At 44.9% G+C, this 17914-nt stretch overlaps 1 protein-coding gene across 1 annotated transcript in view; it reads left to right on the top strand.

Annotated features, from left to right (window-relative positions):
* grk6 (G protein-coupled receptor kinase 6) overlaps positions 1–17914 on the top strand; it is a 36563-nt gene that overhangs the window by 4129 nt on the left and 14520 nt on the right. Inside the window, exons 2-7 of the mRNA XM_088932244.1 lie at positions 1207–1302; positions 12748–12860; positions 15043–15120; positions 15700–15800; positions 16639–16731; positions 17744–17807. Of these exons, the coding sequence (XP_088788370.1) occupies positions 1207–1302; positions 12748–12860; positions 15043–15120; positions 15700–15800; positions 16639–16731; positions 17744–17807 (545 nt within the window). The remainder of the gene's footprint in view (positions 1–1206; positions 1303–12747; positions 12861–15042; positions 15121–15699; positions 15801–16638; positions 16732–17743; positions 17808–17914) is intronic.

The raw sequence follows: 17914 nt of genomic DNA, 5'->3' as shown, positions 1-17914 counted from the left end.
TTTGCTGCACACTGTCCAGTGGGTTAAATCGGAGTATTCAAGGTTAACGTTGCATGTGTTTGGCTGCACGTGGAGTGATTTGCATTTCTCGCTCATTTTCCATCTTGATAGAAGCGGGTACACAAGCATGGTCATCGGACGGACTGCTGTCACTAACCCTTATTTGAGTTGCAAATGTTCTGTGGTGCCCTGTGTAGCATATTTTCCTAGTGGCTGGTTTCAGTGATGGAGCGTCCCTTTTCTTTTTATTATTTTTCTTTCCACATCATCTCATTGCATTCCTGGTAAGCCCTCCCCCAGCCCACTGTTCGTGACGTTGGCAGTGATCTCCGAAGTACAGAGGACCATTATTGACTGGCTGAATGGACGCTCTTCAGTATTCAGCCGAGAGTCGTGGGGAAGCGCTCACTCCAAGGGCTCCAGCACCACACTTGAATTTCTGTTACTCATTTTTGCAGGTCCTCAATAGGCTAGTCCTCGTCAGTTCTTCATTAAAATGTGGCGGCGTGTTTTAATGAACTCTTTTTATTAAAAAAGATCACTCTACCTTTCTTTTAAGCCTTTTTCTTTTGAGCAGTCTCCTAGACAACTTTCCGTAGGTCCGAAGAACATTGTGGGTACAAGACAGAGGTTCTCCGTTAAACAGGTGTTATTGTTTGGTGATTGCATTGATAGTGCTTTCTCCTTAGACCCGCAAATGCTGCACAGTGTTCTTTGGCTCTCGCACTGATTTTTCCCGACCTCGACCTTTGCCAGTTCTGCTGTACAGGCAGATGTTCAAGTGGCTTCCCAGCTGGGCAAGCTGTCACAGCTGTGTGTCTGGTGTTCAGCTAGTAGGAGTCTGACACCGACATTGACATGGTGGCATTGAAATAATTCACCGTGTGCACCCCCCAGCTACAGCTCTGCTCGACTGCGTCAGTGCGACTGGAGGCACTGTCCTGCGATCCAGTGTTAAATGTAGCTGTGCATGTGCGCAGAAGACAGATGGACCACTAAGGAGGGATGATTGGAGGGTAGCCTCATGCTTTTGCTTTGCCCAAACCTCTGATTAATCTTATTTCCACTGCAGGCACAGCCACTGTGTCAAGAGCACAGGTTTTTGTAAAAGTAGCTGAGGTGCACTGTGGGGTCACGTTTCTCGCGGCGACCCTGGACACGGCCCTTCAGCTCGTCTCACGGTCTTCTTCTCGTGTTTGTTCACAGGAGGCGGAGGAAACAGAAAAGGAAAAAGCAAGAAGTGGAAGCAGATGCTCCAGTTCCCCCACATCAGTCTGTGCGAGGAGCTGCGGCAAACCTTGGGTATGATGGCTTAATTCTCCAGAGTTGTGCGTCGGTGTCTATCATGCACAACCTGGTGCAATCTTTCACAGGTCATGCGTTGGAACTGCAGTCCCAGTTTCTCAGACCGGTTCTGAAATCTAGATAACAGCTACATTCATTGATGCTATATAAAAAGATTGACAAATTTTGAATCAAGCACAAGTTTGTGAACTTTGTGAAAATACTGAACCAGGTTGTAGCAAACTGCTGGTCTCGCCATGGGCGAGAGCGAGAGTTCACAAGAATTGCGACAAGATGTAGCCCTTCCTGCTCATTAGTCTCCGTCATGACTAATGTGATTTACAAGGGAATAAATACAGGTTGTGAAGCAGATGTTTCAATGCAGCACGTTTCCAGCTTGATCTGCAGGCGGAGTTAATAAGACAGCTGTCTGTCGGCAAAACTGTCTCGAAATCGAAAGCAATAGATCTATTAGATTAAAAGACTAGTATTCACAAGCCTTCTTGTTTACAATGTAATAAGGCCAACACACGTCACCAGAAGTTCTGATGCCTCGTTTTGAACTGAGAACATTGCGCTGCTCATACCCGGAAACTTTGTCTATTTTGCTACAGTATGTAAATTGAGTGTTTGATAAGTAACTGTATATTTTAGTTTTGTCGTGGTTTGAAATACAGTCATCAGTGCTGATTCTTTCTAAGCCCAGAATATAAAAATAGTGTTGCAGTTCCCCTTTAAAAAAAACTTTGCCCACCTTGGTTTTGCAAACTCCCAAAGTGGAACTGCAGACAGCCGTCTCTTGGTGCATGCGTGCAGCTTTCTCCTACACACGGCACTGGGTGTTGTCGGGTCTGAGATTTAGAGTTCGATGGGCAGGTGACTCTTTTCATTCCACCTGGGCCTCGGCCTCCGCTGCTGAGGTGTTAGGGAGCTTGTTGTGACAGTGTGGTGGCCTGACTAATGTAGGGGAGCTGCTCAGACAGTAGCTAGTTGAAATAAAAACAAGTGGGCCGGCAGTGTTTCCCTGTAGGAAACCATTTGAAACTGTTTCGTAATCATCTTAATCGAGCGCTGGGCTGTGTCCTGTGGCAACTTCTTGATAAAACGCTGTTGTTCTTCCAACTTCTCCTTTTTGCGTTTATCTGCAACCCCAAGCAGTGGGTCTGAGTGTCTTTCTCTTTTTTTAAAAGAGCACCGTAAAAATTGTTGTTGGAGCTTATGGTCCGTGCGTTCGCTCAAGACGTTTGTCCGTTTTTGGCTTGCCAGCCGGACCCGTTGTGAAATGTGTGGTTCTGTGCGGCCCAGCCGAGGCGCAGTCTCCGACACCAGCTGCTCTCCTCACCTGCACTGGTGCCGTGGGGTGCTGCTGTTGGCTGCGGGCCTCTCTCCGAGAGGAGGAAGCTGTGGGTGAAGGGGGGGAGAGGATGCATCTGTCTCTCTGGTTTGAACACGCTGCAGCTTTGTTGACGGCGCTTTTGGAAGCGTCTTTAAGTTTACAAGCTTGCAAGCTGGTGTTTTAGTAGATGACTGTATTTACAAATATGAAGCACACTGGAACTCGGACATCCTGTCAGCTCGTGTGTCTGAAGATGAGGGGGGAAACCCATGCACCATAATTCTTGCTTTAAAAAGACAATGTGACACATGCTTCATATTGCTTCGTTTTCTTGTGCTGTAGAACATATTCTGGCCTCCTGAGTAATAAGCAATGATTGCAGAGTATAGTTACTTTTGGAAATGCAACTCCTGAAAAGCATTTTACTTTCAAACCTCAAGCACATCTTAAAGAGTTCTTGTTGCGTTCAGTTTAGGAACTGGTTAATTGTCACTTGCGTCTTTGATTGCACCAGACTTCTCAGTGTGTCAGGGCATGTCTGGGCTGGATTCAGTCTTAGAAGCCTGTGGTGTTTAGGTCTTCTGTGATCTTGCAAAGTGAAAGAGTGAAAGACGTGTTTGTCAGGAAGTGGATGGGGTTCCTTTAAAAAAAAAAAAAAAGCTCCTTGGTTACCAAATCTCACCGCTTCCTCTCTTATGATGGGTCTGTCTGAGTGTAACCTTAAATGAGGCGGCCTACATTATCTTCCAGTACAGTATGTGACACGAGAGGCCTCAATTTGCAGTAATTGCTGTGTTTTTTGGCTTGTGTTGATCAGTCACATTGCTTGCTAGTCTGTGTTTTGAGCAAAACAATGTCCTCTGGATCACTGAAAATTAATTATTTTCAGTTTATTCCAAACCTAGCTTACATACTGTAATTGAGTTTGGCTTGTGGTGAAACTGTTCTAGTTCAGTGAGAGGAAAATACTTCATGAAGATCATTTCTTTTAGCTTCTGAATAATGTAAATCTAATTGTATAAATTTCTCGTTTACTGTCTTTTCTTAAAATATCTTCCCCTCAAATAAGGGAACAGGCATTGACGATGTGTATCATAGGGCCTGACTAATCTCTCAATGACAGCTGCTGTTTACAGTGGAAAGATCTATTATCTGTCATTATTTTCGATGTCATGGTCTGTTTTGGGTTTATTTTTTCTAGTTTTCAGCATGTGTTTGGTCTTCATGTGAAAGAGATTTTCTTCCAGTAAAGCTTTTGTGTAGAAAGAGGATAGTTGACAATACTATATTGTAATATACCATCAGTATGGTATAGTAAACCTTCTTAAATGTCTTGTACCATATTGATATATTTTGATAATGGATGTGAGTATAGAGTTAGAGTATTGCAACATGGTCAAAATGTAAATCCATCACTACATACATGCCTATTTTACGAGTATCATCCATGACAAGTCCTGTACTGTTCGGATCATTTCAAGATCTGCTCCTGACCTGCTTCAGCTGTGAAGGTGGCAGGATGGAAGAGCCTGAGAAAATCAGGCTCAGGTGAGCTCGATGGACAGGAATTGAAGGTAGCAGAGGGGAGATGAGATGGGCCTCAACTCTGGGTAGCGGGTGGGAATACAATCTCCAGACTGTTCGAACGGCATTTTCAAGTATTGATGACCTTATAAATAAAATAATTGTGTGTCTCCTGTTCGTTTCCCTGGTCTCCCCTTACCTATTGATCTGTGTGTTCTACATTATGCTTCTGTTTTCCTATCCTAAGTTTTTTTTCTTAAGTACTTTGACCATATTGGGAAATGCGATTCATAAAAAAAGCAAAAACAAATCATTGGGAGCTTGAATTAGGCTGACCAACACAAATAGTTTGTGTTATTAATGCCTTGTCAATTTGCAATAGAAATATAAAATGGGCTACAGGCCTATCATACATTATTTGGGCACAGGTTTACCACACGCACAAAATGCCCAAAGGAAGGATTATGGGGTACCACGTATTTCTTTCAGGGGCTGTTCGTAGCATTTCGGTTATCTATCCATCTGTTTTCTAACTGCTTTATCCAACATAGGATTGGTCGTAGGGGAGCCAGAGCCTATCCCGGCATGCAATGGGTGCAAGGCAGGGTACAACCTGGACAGAACTCCACGCATCTTCATCACAGCTCATTTCATGGGCAAAAACAAATACGTAGCAGAGCTTTTTAAGCGAAGAGCAGGAGGCACTTCTTTGCACAGACCTTTGTGGGAGTACAGCACATGCTACCCAGCCATGTTGTTGAAGCTGAAACAACTAGTTACTTTCAGGCTTTCAACTTGGCCTCGCCAGCAGCTATATCGCCCTGCAACTCACAAGTGGCCCTGTCCACTGGAGCCCAGCAGGGTGAGCCTGGCCAGTACCTGGAGGGGAGACCTTCTGGGGGAGCTGAGGCTGCTGCTGGGAGAGGTGTTAGTGGGGCCAGTAGGAGGCGCTCACCCTGTGATCTGTGTGGGTCCTAATGCCCCAGTATAGTGACGGGGACACTATACTGCAAAAATGGTGCCATCCTTAGGACCTTGGTTTTATGTCTTATCCAGACTCTCTGTGGTCAGTAAATATCCCAGGGGTTAAAAATTCCCGGGGTCCTGCTCAAATTTCCCCCGGCCTATAACAAACATGCCCTGCTAATGACCCCCTCTCTGAACTGCCTTCCTCACTCTGCTCTCCTCCCCACTGAGAGCTGGTGTGTAGGGAGCGGACTGGTGCATCATCCAGGGGGGGGCTGGTGGTGGTGGAGGGGATCCTCATTACCTGTAAAGCGCTCTGAGTGGAGTGTCCAGAAAAGCGCTATGTTAGTGTAAGGAATGATTATATTAGTATTACTTTCAGGAAACTGTTGGATGAAAACGGGCTAGATGGGCCATGTGTTTGTAACCGTTCTTGCGTTCACACACGTTTCAAGGGCTCAGGCCAGACAAGTAGGGCATCCATGGCACTCACTCCCACCCTCCTCTCTGGAGAAGGCTGTTGTACTGCAGTCAGCATGAGGGGGTGTGTTGCCCAGCTGGGATGTCGTTGCAGCGGGATGAACCCACAGCAAGGGCAGCCAGTGAGGTCCCCGGAACTGACCAGCGCAGGGCCGTGCCATCCGGCTGCCATTGCTCACGGCAAGAGACGATTTGCAGAGGCAGGAAACTCCTGCCCAGAACGTCACACCTGGGCTGACCCTTAGACTTACCTGTCGTACACAACTGTTAGCTTGTGATTCTGCACATCTGCGCCACACACACCGACATCCATCACGGTCATCACAAAACCCTGATTCATTGCCAAAGACTGCTCGTCTCTACTGCTGGCAAGTCCAGCTGACGCATTGCACCAGTGTACAGTGGGCTCAGAGGTGTTGTTCTCTTGGTAAACGGGCTGGTTCCTTACTGTATTTTTTTCTTGGTTTTCACTAGGATTGACTTTTAACTGAGTAAATAACTGTAGCACCTGGGGTCAATCAAACCTTTCTACTCAATAATGAGGTGATTTAGAGGTTATGCAAAGCAATTCAAGTGCATCACGGTCAGTTGTAAATGATTGATTAATCAAAATGATGTCATAAACGTGAAATCTAGACCAAAAAATTGCTGTACTTTATTTTTCTGAAAGCATGCATGAGTTTATTGACAGATTTCTTTTGGTTCAGGAACTGGTACTTACAGTGAAACTAGATGACATCAAAACGTACAAGAATTTCGACCTGAAAATCACTGACCGCCCTTTAAAGAGAAATAAGAAATTACACACAGACACAGTGGTTTGTTCCTGAAACTGACCCGTTTCAGAAACTGAGGCTGTGGCTGAGTAAATGTCTGGTAGGTGTTCACCAGGCTTTGTGAACACTATAGTTGTGCTTGCAGGCAATCATAAAGACTCACAGACGCAGGTGATATAGGGTTAGGGTTTTGCCTAAAGCATATGATTAATGCATACAAATACTCCCAGAGGCTGTTTCTGCTCAGATACTTTTTTTATATATAATACCCTCTTCTCTTTCATTTTTTTAAACTTGTCATATGAATTATTCACATAATAGCCTCACTGTTCCTACAGTTGCTTGAGTACAGGGTGGAGAACAGTGACGCGTCGGCCGTGACGATTTGGTTCAAGTGAGTTTCACCACTGCGGTTTGCCCTGTGTTCGTAAAAGGAAGCGATGTTTGCCCTCCGCTCTGTTAGACTTGACTCTTTCAGCCCGTCTGCGACCGACTGTTAAACATACTACTGTTTGTCGGTGTAACAAGGTGCCCCTCACAGCCAGGTTAGGGGAAAGATCAGAATGCCGGTTTTTAACGGAATTATTTTGGTAGCTGAAAATTCTGATCTGAAAGGGAGGAGGACGGGTGGCGAGGTGGAGCAGTGATTGGTAGTGCTGCGTTGCAGAGTTGGGGTTCAGTTCCTGGGGCACCCTCCGCGTGGAGCCTGCGTGTTCCACCCGTGTTCTCATGGTTTTCCTCCAGGTGCTCCGGTCCTCCCCCCAGTCCACAGATGTACTGCTAGGTGACGTGCCTTCTGGGAAAAAGCGGGGTCTGGTGTGCTTGTGTGGCGCCTGATGGACTGGCATCCCATTTGGGGTTGTACCCAGCCTGGTCCCCGTTGTGCCCAGTTAGGCTCTGTCTCCCCCCAGTTACCTTGTGCTGGATAAAGTGGTTTAGGGGGTGGCCAGATAAATGATTTCTTCAAAGAGAGAAAAATCCAGTTCAGGGTGATTAAAGTGAGGGTGGAGAGCAGCTGAGATGAGAATTCAAAAACAATACAAGTTCTTTGTATTTTTCTGTTGGAATTCAGTTATGCATTTTTCTTTTAAAAATCTGTTTAATAGTCCAGTGCTGTCTGTTAGCATGCCACAATGTAGGCCACACGTCATGTATACATTTCCCATTTATTCTGGGCCATTTAGGACTACATTTGAAACTGGCTGAACTGTTTAAAAAATTCAGATAGGATACAGTAAATGCAGTTCGGTTCACTAAAGTTTGGTTCAATGAAGTGAAATAAAGTTTGCAACTATGTATTGGGATTTCAGCCTTACTGCAACCATCAGAGGCTGTTACATGTCTATTCTGTTCTGTAATGAGATTTACCAGGTTGTAGTTTGAATTTTGATTTATTTTAAAAGCTTCCTTGTTGGCTGGGAGTTGCTTTGAAAGCAGAAGTAGGAAACGAAGAGCTTGTGCTCTTTCTGTTCTTGCCTTGAGAGTGCTGCAGCGGAGGGCATTAACTCAGGGCACTGTCTGCTTTCACGTCTCCCAGCGTCTGCACTGGCTACTTACAGTGCATTCAGAAATTATAGCAGCTACATGCACTTAAGCACTCTCCCAGCTTGTAGCAGGCTGTCTTACATCACACACAAAACAGAATCTTGAGTGTGCAAGACAAACAAATGTAATCTCTTATGTTTCAGTCTGCACATAATGAAAACGTACTGTACGTTAATGGTCAAATAGCGTTCTTATGGAGAACACAGTAGTATTCATTATGCAACAGCATTTACAGAACAGTTTCTTGGCCTCTTGTCTTGACTCAGTGCTCAGTGATAATTTGAGTCTGTTCTACCAAAAAAGCTACTCCTAGCATGAGAAACATGTTAAAGGTGGATTGGATAACTGGTGAGTTGAGAATTGATGGGTATCATACTCTGATCATTTTAAATAGAATCTCAAGAGACTGCAATCTACTGTGGTCCTTAATTTTCTTTGTGTTTCTGTATTTCTGCTGTAGCCTGTACAGTATTAGCTGATCCTATTTTAGGATTACCTGTCATCTTCCCAACTACATTAGAATCTAAGTCAGTTATATGAATTAAAAAAAGTAGTGGTCCCGATTCAAATCTTTGATTGCATCAAAATTTCCTTGAATCCTACCACCTGTATTTTGAGAATAAATAATTCGAAATTAAATAATTGAAAGGTTTAGTAAGTTATTTATCGAAAAGTGGGTTTATAAAAAAATTGAAAATCTAAATATACCATATTGTATGCTGTTTTTTCCTCTCCATTACCATTGTTGGTACAGAGGTTTTCTAAAAACATGTTGACTGTCCTTTAGGTTCCTGTTGGAATACCCATGATCCTCTAATTTGGTTCAGTTTTAATATCCATGGTCTCCATATAGCTGTGTTTTCAGGTTTCCATAGTATTTCGTTACTGTTTCAGTAAGACATTAGATTGATTTTCTTGGCTGTCAGTTCTTAATTGGAAGGATTGTGAAAAACCAACAGGCATATATGTTGACAAGATTCAAGATTTATTTATTTGCCATATACGACAAGTGTGTTGGAATGCTTACTCGTTCAGCTGTGCCCAGTAACATTAGAGAAAGAAAAAATGCACAAATGACAAACAGACATGGACAATAAATTTAGACAACAGACGTTATAATACAGCCAAGACAGGACATAATGCAACCGGTGCAGTACCTTAAAGTGCAGGTGCTAATTTGAGCTGTTTAAGATGCGGGCTGCTTGGGGAAAGAAACTGTTTTTGAATCTATTTGTCAGTGTTCTGATACTGTGATACCTCCTACCAGAACCCAGGGGTGGAAACGGATTGTGGCCAGGGTGAATTGGGTCCCGAAGTATAGCTCGAGCCCGGTTGTGGCAGCGGTCGAGGTATATCCAGTCGGTGTGGTATGGTGGAGCCACTGTACAGGACAGAAAATCCATACAGAGGGTAGCTCGGTCCCAGTGATTTTCTGCGCGGTCCTCACAACCCTCTGTATGGCTTTTCTGTCCTGTCCTGTGGCTCCACCATGCCAGACCGTAATACCAGCGGTCAGGACACTCTCAATGGTATTACGGTAAAAACTGGTGAGTGTTGTCTTGCTCATCCCCCCCTTAACTGTCTCGGGAAGTGAAGGTGCTGGTGGGCTTTAGTAAGGATGGCAGCAGTGTTCTCTGACTAGCACAGCCTCTCAGTGATCTGGAGGCCGAGGAACCTGAAGGTGGTGACAGTTTTGACTGGAGCCCCGTGAATGATGATGGGTGTGTGATGTCCTCTGTGCCTCCTGAAGTCCACTATAATCTCTTTTGTTTTGCCGATGTGAAGTGTGAGGTTGTTGCTGTGGCACCACTCCACCAGCTCTGCTACCTCGCTCCTGTAGGCGGTTTCATCAGTGTTGCTGATAAGACCGATTACTGTGGTGTCATCAGCAAACTTGATGATGCGGTTGCTGTTAAATCTAGCCACACAGTCATGTGTAAATAGAGAATACAGCCGTGGGCTCAGGCTGCAGCCCTGGGGGGGGCCCTGTGTTGAGGATCAGAGGGGATGAGGTTTTGTTTCCAATAAAAGTTTATTGTGCAGTTATACAGTATGCATGTTCCCACTTTTTGTGAGAAATACTTTTGTAGAAGTGCACGACGACTCTTAAGTGCAGGCCAGCAGTATCCCATCCCTGGCTTTTGTGTGTGAATGCAAGCATCAGTAAATCTGGGGCTGCCTGCACCTGTGACTGTATTTTGTTTCGTCTTCCAAGAGACACTACTGTAACTGTAGTTCACGTACTGCTTCAAGACGCGCTGCGTGACCCTTGAGGGAAACTAAAACCATGATAGCAGCCCAGCTGCTCGGCAGCGAAACGGAAGCAAACTGGCGAAGAAATTCACCGTCAGTGAGTCACAGATTTCAAAGGGCAAAGAAACAAAAAGACGGTATTGTTAGGGCATTTGAACACAGAAAGAGAAACTCAAAAGTTGGCTTGAGGGGATTCTTCACTTCCTATCTTCAGCGGTTCACATTCCTGACAGCCGTTATATACCATATACGCCCTTATATATGTGTTTTCCGGCAACAGAATGATTGGTTTTGAAAGACAAGCGTTTCTTTAGTTCTTAATGTCAGGATTTTTTTTCTCACAGTAGTAATGGCATGAGTTTTAAAGTATATAGCGCTTCACTGTAGTGTACAAGAGCAGAAAAGTGTATTGCTAACATACTGTTGCCAACTTCTGCCACACCTGATCAGACATAAACCAAACTATGTCCTGAGTAAGAATAAGAATGACTCCTTCCTTTAGATAGTTCCAGTTCAAAACAATGCACAAACTTAGCTTGACATTTTTATGTGTTTGCATATAGTGTGTGTGTTGCGTAGCGCAACCTGCAGTTAAGTGGACTTCACTCTCCTTTATTTGAGGTCTTGGTCTTCGCATAGACAGGATAGTCTACCTTTCTGATGAATCCCTTACGGATTGAGACAGTACTCTCATCCATTATTCAGGTATTGGTCTCCAACAGAGCATTCAGGAATTCGCCCTCTTTTTGTTGTCGGAAAGACCCTCCTGCCCTCCCTTGGTTAGCAGGGTGTAGCGGGCAGAGGCCTGTGAGGAACAGTTGTGAGGCTGCAAGTCAGGAAACCAACAGCTTCCGCGTTTACTGAAGAAGAGAGACGAAGGACAGCCTATCGAGGACCAAGGCAGCAAAGACAACATTATACACACAAGCTTCCTTTTGTGTGGTCCGTCTGATCTCTTGGTCCCGTCAGACTCTCGGCCCTGCCTGAATTCATCCACACCAGCTGTCTTGCTGCAGCCCTCAGCTCCTACCTGTTAAGTGTGTAGCAAAATATTTTTGTTCCGCATAAACGCGGAATATATTGGACATCTGTCAGCAATGCTTTGCGTTTATTGGTGTCCATTAATGAGAGCTAATCAACATCAAAAAGCAGCTGGTTTGCTTGTTAGTACATCTGAATGCATTGTAATTAACTGATTCTTCACATACGGTATGATGTGGCATTTTAGTGCATTGATGTTGCATTTCGCTGCTGTCTGTCTGAATTCTGTGTGAAAGGCTTGCAGTTTTCCAAAACAGAGTTTTGCAGCCACAGAGTTACCCGTAATCTGATAAACCCATGTGAACTTCAGCGTTCTGTCATGCAAGTTTAATATTGAGTTTATTTTTAAATTGAGTTGATTTCGCTAATATGCTATTCAAGTCCGGTAATAATCTGCTGGTGTTTCCTTTGCTTGTTTGCTGGCTGATACTTCAGTCAGGTGGTATCAAACTGGAGCCAAGAAATATTAGAAAAAACAACAGCAACAACAAATGACTTGTTGAAATATCTAATATAGTCTTATTTGCAAGACTGGACATCTTCGCATGTCACCTTAATGAAGACAATTTTACAGTTTCGTGACATATTAACCCCCCATGTTACTACCGTATTTCATTCCCTGTGATAATGTTTTCCCTTTTTCATAACCGTAGGAGTGTGAGGCCAAGCTACCAGTCACAAGTATGCTATTGTCCACTTTGTGCTTGAGGTGTTGCCGTTTGCAAAGTCTTTGTCGAGACTTGCAAATGTGTACGAGAGCAGGGCTCTTGCCTTGCGCGATCTTCGTTCATGGCGAAAACCAAACACTGGTTTGCTCTTTCCAACGGCTATTCATCACTTGAGTATTACTGACTGTGCTTCTGTTTCAGGGCTTCTTATTGCTGATGGAAAGCAAGTGGTTTATCGCTTTCTAAACATCGCAACGTAGCAAAGCAGAGAGGACAGTAACTGAAATAACAGTCCGGCGAGTCAGCTACAGGTGTCAGTTTGCATAAAACCTCCTGCATGTTTGCATTAGCCTTCACGCTACATGCAAATGTATTGTTCTAGTACGCCTTGATTCACACTGGAGGCAATACAGGGAGAATTTCTGTTCCGTACCCTTGACATCGGCAGTGAACATGCCTTGTTTATGCTTAACAAACCGTAGTGACATTGGCAGCCGTCCTTCTGTGTGTCTGTGAGGACTAGGTTTTTACCTGTTAAGTGCATTCTTTATTATGTCGTGTGTGAAGGGTTCATTTGCTTTAATGGGTTTTTAGCCATGTCAACAGTTGCGGTTTACTTTATGTATGCTAAGCGTGCTGCAGCATCGGATCAGAAACGGATCGTTGTTGTTCAAGAATTTCGTAAGATTTTTAATAGGTTTTGGAAGCCATTGACACATTCTTATCTGTAGTTTAACAAACGTGTGCAAGTCAGAGTGGCTCTGTGGGGCTGCTGTCTGATTGCCAATGTAGTGAGATTGTTCCCTTATTCAGGAGCTGACGGCTCTGTGATGTCCTTCAACTTATTCCACTTTGTGCTGTGTCAATTCCACAGAGAAAGACTACCACAGCCTTTGTGAGAAGCAGCCAATCGGACGTCTGCTTTTCCGGCAGTTCTGTGACACGAGGCCGGAGCTTGGGCGGTGTGTCAGATTCCTGGACGCTGTGGTAAGGAGCACGATGACGTCCGAGCCTGCCATGCTATTATTTTTTATTCACACAGAGCTCAACAGAAAGTAGTTCTGGGGTGGGATGTATTGGTAAAAGTTTTTTTTTTTCGAGATTAAATAATAGACAGGAAATCCTGGGCAGGAAATCTGACTTTTGGGACTGAGGGGTTCACTAACTGCGTCATTGTACCGCCCTTGTCTGCCTCCCCCCCCCCCCCCCCTCCTCCTCGGTCCAGCTGGTCCTCCGTGAACAGTACCTTGAGTGGTTAGTTCTGTTTAGGTCACATCTGTAAGTTTCCCTCCCACCCACTCTCAAGGGACTCTGCTTTCTGCTGTGCACTTGTTTATTTAAGTTCTGCCGATAATAAAATCAGGCCATCTTTTCAATGCTGCTTGGCAGATATGGTCATCTGTGGTTTGCTGTGCCGATATCGGCTTGGCAGCCAGTCTCCTCTGGCTTGGCGCTATCCCCTCGCTCGTCTACCCCCGTGACAATATGGGAGGTGGGCTGAGTTTTGCATACATCTGGGTTTCAGCAGTACTCCTGTCCGGCTTCACATGCAGTGAAGCAAAGCTCCCAGTCTCCAATCTAGGTCTGCTTGTTTACTGTGTATTTATTATAGAAAACAAGCCTAGGCTTTAACCAGCCTTTGGCAATTATTTAGGTAATTTCCAGCAGTGTGACATAGATGGTCATACAGCCTGCATAAGGAGGTGGGTACAGTAGGGTCTCTCCCGTAGAGCTGTTCATAGAGTGTTTCATTGTATTGCTCCTGATTTGTGCAGTGCTTTTGACTTCCAGTGCTCAAGAGTGTCAGAGTCCTGGAAGGTGCAAACAGGCTTGTTTTCCCTTAATGGTGGTGCATGTCGACAAGAGGTGGTCTTGCCATTTTAGTGTCAACAGGTGAAGAGAAATTTGCGAGCAGTGGTGTAGGACACATGCGGGTTTAAACAAGTCGGCTTTTGATTCATTTTATATATTTTGTAGCTTAGCAGACGTTTTAAAAAGGGACAAGACTTCCCATCGGTTTTAGAGCGTTTCACAAAATCCCATGTCATTGCAAATGGTTGTCGTGTTTTTCTTTTAAATGGATTTCCAGCTGCAAACCTTGTCGGATCTGCTCCTGAGCCCTGCATAAAGATCTATTTGCTGTTGGGGGACATGCTTCTGGAAGGGGCTCACCGTGCTCTCAGCTCGCAGAGGGAAGAAAGCCCCAGGGCTCAGTGTGTGTGCTTGATTGGAATGGCTCAGGCAGAACGGTGACAGGGATCCCCCTACCGCTGGCACAGAGCTGGCCAAGAGCCACAGGGGCAGCATAGGCGTGACTCAGGCAGTCCTTGGCTTGGCCGTGCCTGTGCCCTTGAGGCCGCAGTACTGCCAGTGAGAGACGCACAGCAACAACAACAACAACAACACTAATTTGTTGTTTATTTGTGAGCACTTTCTAAGACACTCAAAAAGTCCAGTTCAGAGCTCTATGAATCATCCAGGTGAGGCCAGACCTCCTGTTGCGGAAAAACCGCAAATGAGCCCAGCACGTGGGTGTTGGAGGAAAGCCGGCTTGTTGCTTATTCCAAATTGGGCGAACTTAAAGATCAATTGACAATTCTGAGCTTTAAGAAAAGAAATTGCCAGTGGTTGTGCTGATCAGAGTCCCAGTCTTTAATCTGCTGAGAGGCACAGAAGGCCTTGTTTCTGCTGAACTGAGTTTCAGAGCAAGTTGATACCAATAAACCATTTTGAAAGCCCCAATGTTCCACCTGCAAATTGTAAATCACACATCCGATTCTTGATGACTGGTTTCAATTAGGTAGATGTAGAAAGCCTCTAATAAACAAAACTTCCATCGTGAGCTTTTAATTTGTTGTTGGCAGGATAATAAACGTCTGAAACCGAACATCTCCAACTAGGGTAACAAAGAAAACTAAAAAGGCACAGGGCAGTCAAAAAAGCAAATTGCATTTCATCCAGTACATTTTCTAAATTGTATCTTAATTACAATTTACAGGAGACCTACCTGAATTGAGGAAAATGTGAATATTGTGCTGTAATTTAAATGAAAAAGAAAAGGAAGCCATAAAAACAATTTCTTAGTTCTACAGAGCTGTAAAGTTTTGTGAGGCTCAGAAGGTCACTTAGTAGCAAATAGCATCTTTTATTCAATTTTCTCTTCAAACAGGCAGAGTATGAAGTCACACCAGACGAGAAAAGAGAAGAGTGTGGACAACAGTTAATAGAAAAGTACTTAAACCCAAAGGTACAGCCTGCAACTCCACGAGCAATGCTTACCTCGTATTTCTGTGCTTTTTTCTCAGGTTGTTATACCTGCTGTACTGTAGCACATAGTCATGCAGTTTGTTACTGAAGTTGCTTTTTAAGTGCTGCACCATATGGGGTGACCTTATTAGAAAATACCCTCTTCAACAGTACTATCCTTTTATCTCAGTATTAATGATATTGTCAGAAACCAAAGGATCAAATCCATTGGATTTTCTTCTAAGTGTGCAAAGTACTTTTTACATACATACAAAGTATGTAAAATCGCTGCAGAATTGATAGACTGCTTTTTTCAGTCGGCGGCGCATAAGAGCTATGAATTTTTGATGAGTACGAGCAAACTTGCATTTTTCGTCGGGGAATAGGGTAGAAAGAAGTAGAGCAGTGGGCTTTATAGTCTCTAACTGCTATTGTAAACTGCAGCCTAATTGATAAGGCTTGGAAGTGCTATGGCAGTTTTAAAACCTCATGTGTTTCCTTGGCGCCACTCGCTGGAGTGCCCCGAGGGCATCGGGAAGCACGTGGGCGCTGGCAGTGAGTGTGCTGTGTTGCCCCACAGTCGGAGGAGTGCGTCCCGGAGGTGCCCGAGGAGCTGGTGGCCAGCTGCACGGAGAGACTGCAGCAGGAGCCCTGCAAGGAGCTCTTCAAGAGCTGCACCAAGTGAGTGGTTAAGCAGGCACCTTCTCTTTCGAGAGAGGAGACACCCCTTTGCCTCCTTCCCTCCGTCTCTGCCTCTGCCTTTGTTACGTTGTTGTCCTGGAAGGTATGAGCCATGCTTTTCATCTTCAGGTTTTCAGGGTGTAACCCCCCCTCGTAATATATTGTGACTTGTAGGTGGGGTGTAGGTGATGGATGCGAAGAAAGGCATTAATTCTGGCAGAGAACACTGCTAAAATATAAGGGGAAAGTCAAAGAAATGTATTGTTTATTGTGGGAAAATCAAATGTAGGCTCAGCTGCTGATTAAAGGGACATTGCTGTACTGAGCTATCCATTGAGGCAGCAGACGTTGTGCAGAGCACAATACCAATGTCTTCGTAAGTCACGCATTAGACACACACACAGGTTTCAGGCAGTAAGCGTTCAGGCTTAGTTAAGTCCTTCTCGGGGCTTAGCAGCTTTTCCAACTCGCCACCTCAGAATGAACCTGCCTGTTTCTCTCCCATCGGCGAGTACTGGGGTAGGACTGGATTGTTAAGAACACTGGAGAAGAAAAAGGAAAGAGAGAGAGAACTAAGACAGTGAAATAAGTCACGGTGCGGGGCCGTTGAGTGATTGTGCGGTCGAGAGCAAACGTTAAACGCGGAAAAGCATCTGTATACCTGCTTTTCCGCGTTTAACTGTATACATAGCTGTGCTGAACTGCTGAAGTCGTGCAGAAGGCTGGTGTGCGGTGCTCCAGTGTCAGGGCCATACTGTTGAAATTAAAAGTCACAAGGTATGAATCCCAGCTCCCCGCTGACTGTAATGGACGCTCTATCTTTCGTTCCTCATTACAGGCTGATCCATGACTATCTCAGCGTGGCTCCTTTTGCAGACTACATCGACAGCATGTATTTCAACAGATTCCTGCAATGGAAGTGGCTGGAGAGGTATGTATTCTCCAGCACCCGGCTCCAGAACAAGTAGCAGGCCGTTGTTTTCGAACAGGCCGTTTCTGCTGGGTGTGTTTACATCCAGTGGTTAGTGCAGCTGTTGATGGCCAGGAACTAATGGCGTTGATATTTTATTCCCGAAGCGGTTGTTTGGTATCTAAGTAGTGGGTTTTAAAACGATGTCTTGCCCAGGACTAAAGCTGCTGATTTTCCACATTGATGAAATGTTCCCACTGGTAATCCTGGGGGACCCACTTCTCTTCTGGAGATTCTCGTCTAATTGATTTCCATTTTTCTACAGGGGCCATGTGTTTCAATTTGCTTCCACCGCTTCAAAATGTTAAGTGGGGTTTTCTAGCTGGTATCAGCCCCATACCAATTTCATTGTTCCCTCATGCCTGCCACATGACCAACAGAACCTATGCAGGAGGAACAAAATGTTCATTGTAGGCTTATCTGAACAGCTCTGTTCACCATCCACTAACAAGGGTTGTTCATTCAGAAGTATCAGCAAATAAGCTGGGGAGAGGTGGTATGAAGTTCTGTCTGTTGGAGGTATTGGAAATGATCTGCTAAGATCAGTGAAGTCATCAGTTAGTACTGGAGATTTAGAGCTCAGCAGGAATGACAATCAGCAGACTAGTGGTCCTCCAGGACCCAGGACTGGGAACCACTGCTCGGTGCAACGTGCTGTCACTCTCATTTGTCTGTTCTTCCATTAATTGATTGCTTATTAATCACTGTGCAGTCATAAATATGGGTAAGCGAGAATGGTCTGTATGCTGAATGCTTTGGAAACGGTGCCACTGAAATCGGGTATCCTTCAGGACTGAGTGCCAAAACAGGAAACCTGAAAGTCCAATCAAGCAAGTGGATGAGTTGAATTCGTCAGATAACACTAATGGGTTTAGAGCTCTGCTCCCCCGGGATTGGGGTGTGGGATCGCTGCCTTAGCCCATTGGACATGTTCTTGGTCCGCTCCAGCTCCGATTTCCTCTCCGTTTTCTAGGCAGCCGGTGACGAAGAACACGTTCCGCCAGTACAGGGTGCTGGGAAAGGGAGGCTTCGGAGAAGTAAGCGATTCAGCTTCCACACCTTCGTTTCTCTTACTTTTAACAGAAGTCATGCTCCCTCTTCTGCATAGTTCAGTTTTGAGCAGGGTCGGATTTTACAGGTATTT

Source organism: Atractosteus spatula, chromosome 14 (assembly GCF_055471065.1).
Source record: "Atractosteus spatula isolate fAtrSpa1 chromosome 14, fAtrSpa1.hap1, whole genome shotgun sequence".
NCBI classification, from domain to species: Eukaryota; Metazoa; Chordata; class Actinopteri; order Semionotiformes; family Lepisosteidae; genus Atractosteus; species Atractosteus spatula.
The sequence above is the reverse complement of the archived record's forward strand: the minus strand, read 5'-3'. Positions and strand labels throughout refer to the sequence as shown.